We start from the raw sequence: 8,672 nt of genomic DNA on the forward strand, positions 1-8,672 counted from the left end.
CAAGTATATTCTTTGGTCTATAGTGATATAAACACCAGGAAAGAAAGTCAGAGCTAGTGCAAGTGGGTGTTGCTCTCATGTTGCCTGAGGAGTGGTCCTGCTTTTTGCCAGCTCTGAATTTGGTCCCCCAAGGTATTTGTTTTTAAGAGGCAATATATCCTGAACTTAACTGTTGTTCAACTGCAGTAGCGATTCTGTGTGATCATTTATATTTGCACTTTTTATAATGTTACCTCCTGCAAAGACAAACTCACAGCTGGGGAAATATTATAGACAGCAGCAATAATATTTTGCATTTTGCACCACTGCCTTACAGATGACGGTAGAGGAGAAAAAGGAATTGGTATGGCCCCATCCCCCTTGTCAGTAGAGTTACCCCAGAAGACGTGCCCCAGTATTTGTATGTACTGATGAGTAGTGTTCCAAGCAGCTAACAGTTTGCTCTGTTTGAGAAGTTATCAGATTTTGGGCATGATACTGTAATCTGGATTCATTCAGGAGTCCTGTTGTCAGGATCACTCACATAAGAAAGGATTGCAGAATCTGGTCCAGTATGTTATAACACTGATTAAGCAAAAAAAAATATTAAGATTGTCCAAATATGACTTGTCATCTTTGTTATTTGGCTGCTCAGCGCTCAGCCCAATGGGCCCCTGATCTTTGATTGCGGTTCCTTGGTTCTACGATAATACAGATAAATACTAATGTACAGGACTTGTACAGTGGATTTCTAGAATGAACAGTAACTTACAGTTTGAAGTGCTATAAGAGCCAGAGCCCTGAGAAGTCAGTGGGAGTCTTTCCATAGACCTGAGTGGTTTTTGTATCAGGCCTGATATTCAGATGGCATTCTAGAGGGGTTAGGACCTGATCCCACCTGAGTGCACCCTGGGTCTGTTCCTATCCCAAGCAGCAATATGTCTTGGGTCTCCCATTACAAATAATGCACAGAAGTCTCAGCAGAAGAGTTAACTCTTTATGTACATGGAATGTTTGGTGTGCCAAAAATCTTCACCTTCTACCAATGGCATAAGCTCTGAAATTGAGGCTTTCTTGTATTGGAAGCAAGTGATAGTCCTGTAAACCACCCAGAGGTTGTCATTAGGATTAAACATTTTTTTCACCTAGCCAGTCCATCTACACCACACGGCTCTCTTGTATTTTGTCAGTGACCTATACCCATCTTACTGCATCCAGGAACTCATCTTCTCCAGTGGACTCAGGAGATGGTGATGGTGAGATGAAGGAAAGTTGATTCTAAGTGGTAGTTCTCATCTCATTCTCCCAAGCTGTATAGGACAACCATGTAGGACTGGAGTCTTCTACCTCCTTTAGCAGAATTATTCTCATCGCTCGGAGGGGCAGGAAGAGGCTCCCTTGAAACAGCAACAGCTCCTGCTAACGCCAATACTTTGTTCTGATGCTCGCTGTTCATTAGGGGGTTAGCTTATGCGTTTTCAGTTGTGCTGCATGTGTCGTGGAATAGCTGGGAAGGTCTGGGGTTTTCTTTGTTGTCCTCAGTTGCTGCATGTTGGCTTGGTCCTGGTGGTGGGAGCCCAGGAAGGGACCAGGCTGAGGAAGTTTTCAGGTGAGCTTCCATGTTCACCTTGGAGAAGCATTGGGAGTGCTCACAAGGAATAATTGGGAGGTTGGGTTTATGGGTCTGAGGCGCTCTGCGTTCTGCTCTGCAACTCCTCACTTCTTGTGCAGATGATCTCTGGGGGACTTTGCAGGATGCCAAGGAGGTCTGCTCAAGGAGTAGGGAGGGGTTGGTGGAAATTCCCCTATTGGGAGGTTACTGATAGAGCAGGTGGGGAAAAGACATTTTGTCAGGCACAGAGCTTGGATCCCACTTGTCTCACGTGAGGGGCAATGGCAAGCAGCAACCCTGGCATGCAGCATCTGCTTACTCAGGCATGGCTGGTTGCTAATAAGCCCTACCCCGTCCCATTAGGACTTACTAGCTGGCTTGTGACTAGTTTGACTGAACTAGATTTTGGCAACATTTGGAGAGTTTCGACCAGTCACTTGTGAAACAGACTCACAGCTGAGGGAGAAGCCATTATTGACAAGATTGTTAATGTCACTCTTCAAGAGGAAAGCTGCCAGCCACACTTCTCATTATTAAAGAGGTGTTTGGGCCTTTGCTTAAGAAGCCCCTAGAGTGATGGGGCTCGTATAAGCCCCAAGGCACATGGATCTTTGGAGCTTAGTCTCACCATTTACCATCCTGTCTCAAAACTCCCTGTTTTAAGGAATGTGGTGATGGACCCTTTCTGGCCGCACTTGGATTCCACAGGTTTCTTTCCTTCCCTTCAGGGTGGCTTCACCCTGGCTGTGGAATTGAGGCTGTGTTTACCTCCAAGATTGATTTACTTCGTAAAAAGGGTCTGTCTTGACCTTCAGCATCTTTTGATGCCATTGGCCGTAAAGTTTTGTCGACTTCTCTGGGCAATGTTGTAAGAATGGCTCTTCAGTAGCTTCCCCTTTTCCTTTCCAAATGGTTCCAGAAGGGTGATGGGCGGTGGCTCTTCCTCCCATAGGACTTCAGTGTGCAGGGTCCCGCAGAATTCTTCGCTTGTCACATCTGTTGTTCAGTGCGTTCAAATGTTGACTGGCACTGCTGGAGGAGGTGGTGAGAAAGATAGACAGAGAACAATACTCAGTTCTGTCACCTTTCCACTGAACTCAGATTGCACAGTCTCCTGGGACAGGTATCTGTATGAAAACAACCTGGCTATGACCCATCTCTGATAAGACAGAAATGATGCTTGTTGGCAGGGCGAAGCATTTAAGGAAAAGGAGCAGGAGTGTTGCCCGTGCCATTTATTGAGTGCATCTACCCACTGTTCTCCAGAGGATACACGGTTATGGCCACGGGATCCTCTTGCTACTGGATTTTCAGTTAGGAGAGCTGCCTTTCATCTTCTGGCCAGGTGACTGCAGCTGTTCCTCCCTAATGCTGAGCTCACAGAAGTACCCATTGCCTTTGGTACCTTCAGCTTGGACCCTTGCCTTCTACTTAGGGGTACTCTTGAAATTTACACAGAAGTGGATGCCTCCATTCTCCCCCTATGGAAGATGCTCCCTCCGTGGCCTACTTTTCCCACGATGCCCTTGCAACCATGAAATCCCCACAATGCACCACACTACTCAGTCAAAATGAAGACTGTGTTACATCATGGGAGAGGCAGTCTATCAGGAATCCCAGCCAATTAGAGACGGGGCTCTGAACTTCAATTCCCATGAGGCAGTTTATCACAATAGGGTTTAATGTGAAACCTATTTGAAACTAAATATTTGTGTTTTGTTTTCTCATTGGAAAACTAGAAAAATTTTAGCAGAATCTAAGTCCCATGGAGGTTCCTGAGAACCATCTCTATAACTGATGCCAAGTGTTCCCTTTCCGTATCCTGAGTGGTGCCTGCTACCCTTAGCATTTCTGTCCAGGCTTCTCATTCACTTCTCGGTGAAATTCGAGTTGTTGATGGGGATCATTAGAACGCTCAGTGGTCTAGAGCACAGATACATTCAGTGACATTATAATCCATCACAGCAGTGAAGAACAGCTCAGAGACCTTCTGACAGTTTGAACACTGCATGGCTGGCCTCAGGTGTGAGGTCCAGACATGTACACTCTGGTGCACAAGACAGAAACCCAGTAGGGGGCCAGGAGCTGCCTGAGGGTGTGGGGGAATGCTTGTAAAAAAGCTACCAGCCTTTCAGTAATGTTTCCTACAAATCCTGGATCCTGCACTGGGCTGGACAGAGAGCACCATATACTACCACTTTCCAGCCTCTGCTTTGTAGCTATACCACAAGAGGAACAAAGGAGAAAGCTGCCACCACCACATGCCTCTGTACCCCAGTTCCTACTGTTTTTAAAGAAATGTAGCTTTGCTTGGGAGTAAGCACTTTTCCTCTCCCAGTTCTGCAAGGGTTCTTCCCCCCTCCCCCCATTGCCAGATTGGAGGAGTCTGCTCCCCAATCTACTGCTGTTATGGAAGGACAGCCCATTTGTCCTCCTCTTGATTGTCACACATCCACTTTGATTTGGGGAAGAAGACATTTTCAGACAAATGGGCCCCCTTCAGCTCCCCGTCTGAGCTCTGATTTTGGAGTCATCAGCTAGGGAATCATGTTATAAGGCTGTGCACTGAGTCCCTGTAAGGCTCTTTTTTGAGTTTCTGTCATTCTGCCATGGAAGAGGCTGCCCCCAGGTACAAAGCGCAGCATCTTTCCTTCTGTCATGCCCAGGACTTTGCTCTGAAAGAGGGAGCAAGCAGCAGCAGTTATGGAATAAAGAGCAGCCTTCATAGCTGCAGGCCTGAAAGGTTCACGAAGCTTCCACAGGCTCCACAGCCAGTGAATCAAGTCTAGATAACTCCCTGGGCCCGATTCTGTCATCTTTTTCTCGCCATAACTCCCTGGGTGAAATTCTGGCCCCACTGAACTCAATTGGAGTCTCTTCTCTGACTTCAGTGTGGCCTGGATCTCGCCTGCCCCCCCCCCCCCCCCGGAAGGATCAGATCCATTGTAGGACATTCATTGCATCGCTATGACATGTATTGTAGGTAGTTTAAACTGTTGTGGCAGCGTCACCTGCTGAGCCTGGCCACTGCCTCAGGATCCCCTCATGATCTCCCAACCTTCCAGCCCAGTTCGCTTGTGGTTGTGACATGGCCATCTGGCTACGCCATTATTGAAAAAGTCCACTCCTGCCAGGGTAGCCATGCCCAAAACGAAACATCTTCAGCCCAGTCTCAAGCTGTCTCTCCTTCCTGAGGGTCTGTCTTCTCTCTTCAGCCCCTTCTGGGCTCATTTGAGACCTTTCCTGCTCTCTCTTGAGCAATGACTCTCAGCACTTCCTACCTGGAGTCTCCCTTCTCTCTCTGGCACTCCTGCAGGATTCTGTCTAATCTTCACCCCTGAAGGGGTCTGATTTACCTCCTGACCTGCCTGTCATGTGACTTTGCTCATTTTCTGTACCTGGGGAGGTGAGCTAAGTGTGCCACAGGTGGGGCTGACCGCAGTCGCCCTCTGACAATGCCTCCGAAGCCACACATATATCTTTCAAGTTAATACTTACACTCACTTCTGGTTCCCTCTTCTACAAAGTCCTCAGTTTTACGGCGGGGACAGAGAGGAGGAGGATAAAAGATCAACGCATGTAACAAAGGGAAACAGAGAAAGACAAGGAAATTGACTTTCACCCTGGGCGCAAGGACCAATAAAGACCAATTGAAACAATGGACTTCTATAGGCATCTCTTCTGCATTATTCTGTATCTTAATTTTCTGGTGATCCCAGTAATAAAATGAACTGTATCTATTTCCTATATCCATGATTTTCCCCCTCATTATTTCAATGCTTTTTTCAATCTGTTTTGGAGTTGGCCCAGCAAGGATGAGCAAATCCCTTTCTATGTCTTTTGACTGAGCTCTTAATTGATATTTCTTCAACTCTTTTTCAAAGCAGCTATTTTGGCATCTAGAAAAGATTTGGTGTCATCTGAGTGGTAGAAAATATATTTTAATCTTTCACAGCAGCGTTGTTTCTAAGATGTAGCATTTGGGGTAGCAGATGGGGTGGCAAAGAAGTTGCCTATAGGGGCAGTGCACTGCCTCAACCACTCTCCCGCCCGCTGCAGGAACTTTTCAATTAAAAGAGGAAAGATTTTGCAGTTTGATGCATTCCAGAGCTGCATCTTACCAATTGTTTAGCACCCAAATTTCCATGTAAATATTGATGAGTTTGCAGCATTTTAAAAGGGTTCTATAAGAAAATTCTTATTCTAGCTAATGACTTCACAAACTGGTGCTGCATGCTCTACTTTAGCTGTCCGCAAAGAGTCTAATCCGAGTGGCTCCTCACAGAAATGAGGGAAATGTGAATCCTCCAGTTCAGATGCTGTAGAACCTTGTTTGTGTGTCTTTGGTACTTTCCTATACTTGCCAGATACAGAGGTAAAAGTCATTACTGAATAATTATCTGCTCTTACCAAGGGAAGAGCATAATACAACATCTCCCCCATGGCAGTGTTGTTAATATTTTGTGCAGTTTCGATATACAAGTCTTTGGCTACCCTTAAAGATAAAAGAATCTTCTAACGATAAATACTGAGTGCTGACATTAACAAGAATAGTTGAAACATTTTTCAGCGTTTTGCATTACATTTATCTTTAATGTTACTCTAATGCTTTTTCACTGCAATTATCCTGTGTATTATTTGAGTTAGGAATGATAGGGCCTCCTCCTTTGTCTTTTGCCAACCATTAGGTTTGCTTTGTCTATAAGAACAGTAGAGCATTACATCTCCAAATCAAATAACTCTTGTGTTTAACATCTTCTATTTAAAATCAAGTCTCTTTATTTCTAAACAGGGCTGGTTCAGTCCTGGCCAGGTATTTGTGCTAGATGAGTATTGTGCACGTAATGGAGTCAGAGGCTGTCACAGACATCTCTGCTACCTCAAAGATTTACTAGAACGAGCAGAAAATGGAGCTATGATTGACCCCACCTTGCTTCACTACAGCTTTGCCTTTTGTGCATCACATGTTCATGGCAACAGGTAAGGAATCATTTATATCTAGCAACTAAATACCAGCAAGGGATGACTGTAGGTTTCCTTGGATTATGCACAACAATCCCCAACTTGTTTTCATACTGGATGTTTGGCAGCAGCAATTCTGGTGGCATAATTGGTTTGTTTGTTTGTTTCTTTGCTTGTTGAAATGAAAGCAATAAAAATATGCATACAGAATCCAAAATGATAATTTTTAACTTTTTTACTCAGAAAACTCCAAGATACACTTCTTATTAATGTATATTTGGGTGCATAACTGAAATCTGTATCATTGTCATACATGCATAAATGGATATAAAGAATATATTACATCGATTTTAATTAATGTATTAGAGCATCCAGCAAATTACCATAGGTAGCATTTTCGCCAGCATCTGGGTTCCATTTTCAAACATGATTTAGGCACTTAGGAGCCAACGTCCAGTTGAAAGTTGGTTCCTAACTTGCTTAAGCATTGTTGAAAAATTTCGCCCACATCTTGTTGTTGCAGAGCAATTTCAAGTTCATAGTTTGCTTGTTTTCTTCTCTCAAATGTTGTAAACGTACTGTGGCAAAAAGTGTAGCAGTGCTAGGTTTCCTTTTCTATGTTGTTTTACTTACAGCTAGAGTAGCTGTTGCAGCTTCTTGCATTGAGATTTTTTTCCAAGTTGCATTATATTCTCTGAGATGTCACACTCTCTTCTGCATATGCTACTGAATAACAGAGTGTTACAAAATAATTATGTGTTTTTGTAAACTCTCCGTTAAAACATCATCCAGAATTATGATACACATTGTCTGGATTTCATATTGTGAGACTGCCATAAGATACACAGTTAATTTTATACATCTTGTCATGGAAACAGAGTTTTTAGTTTCTTGTTTTCTTTTTAGTTCTGACTTTTTTTTGTAAGTTTGTATCTTTTGCTGTTTATTATTTGGTTTCAGTTTTGTTTTCTTTCATTTATTTTTTCATGCTTTCTTCTGCTTCTTTCACTTTTGTTGCTGGCTTTACCCTGTGCATTTAAACTCATCCCAACCACTCCCCAAAGCCAACAAATGACAGAGTTACTTGGTGGGTCACAACCAAATGCAGACAGCGAGGGGGGCAAAGTGTTTAATCCCTCTGCCACTGAAGTGGAGACAAAAAAGGATTCCAAAAAGGAGTCCAGAAAAAGGAAAGATTCCAAATCCCAGCCGAATCCAGAGCCGAAAAGGTAAGAGAGTGAGACCAATGCCCAGAATTGTATTCTGTAATATATAAGAACTTTTCAATCACTGAGCACGCTGGGCACTTTGCATTTTCAATATTTACCTGGTTTTGAAGCTTTGAAAAGGCAGATTTAATAATACGATAGTAAAAAATCATCCAGCAATTTGGGGTACCAGTGAGTTTGTGATTTTTTTTCAAATGTGTATTAGAAATGCAGTATTCAAAAATGTCCTAAAGAGAAATCAGAGAGGCTGCCAGTGAAAAAAGAGAGGTTTTTTTACCCACGAAAGCTTATGCCTGTATAAATCTGTTAGTCTTTAAGGTGCCACCAGACTCTTTGTTGTTTTTGTGGATACAGACTAACACGGCTTCCCCCTGATACTTGTCACTACAAGGTTATTAATACTAATTCCACTATCCACAGATACTGCAGAAACCTAACTCTGATTTGAGGATATATAGGGCCTGATCGAAAATGCACTGAAGTAAATCGGAGCTTTGCATTTTACTTTCATGGACTTTGGATCATACTTTACAGCAGCCAAGGGTTGAGGTTTTGATTTTCTTATTCCCATGTAACTCCATTGATTCCAGTGCAACTGAGAGCAGAATCTGTCCACTGTGTGTCTGTCCACACTGTGTGTGGTTAGGCCTCAACTGGAGTATTGTGTCCAGTTCTGGGCACCGCATTGCAAGAAAGATATGGAGAAATTGGAGAGGGTCCAGAGAAGAGCAACAAGAATGATTAAAGGTCTTGAGAACGTGACTTATGAAGGAGGGCTGAAAGAATTGGGTTTATTTAGTTTGGAAAAGAGAAGACTGAGAGGGGACATGATAGCAGTTTTCAGGTATCTAAAAGGGTGTCATCAGGAGGAGGGAGAAAACTTGTTCACC

The 8,672-nt window shown here is 43.5% G+C and overlaps 1 protein-coding gene across 10 annotated transcripts in view; it reads left to right on the forward strand.

The window, feature by feature from the left end:
• The window catches only part of CADPS (calcium dependent secretion activator), a 377,508-nt gene that overhangs the window by 259,389 nt on the left and 109,447 nt on the right, over positions 1–8,672 (forward strand). For all 10 annotated transcript variants that reach the window (XM_075073179.1, XM_032781853.2, XM_032781855.2 and 7 more), the window contains exon 13: positions 6,384–6,571. In XM_075073179.1, the coding sequence (XP_074929280.1) occupies positions 6,384–6,571 (188 nt within the window). The remainder of the gene's footprint in view (positions 1–6,383; positions 6,572–8,672) is intronic.

This window comes from Chelonoidis abingdonii, chromosome 17 (genome assembly GCF_003597395.2).
Source record: "Chelonoidis abingdonii isolate Lonesome George chromosome 17, CheloAbing_2.0, whole genome shotgun sequence".
NCBI lineage: Eukaryota > Metazoa > Chordata > Testudines > Testudinidae > Chelonoidis > Chelonoidis abingdonii.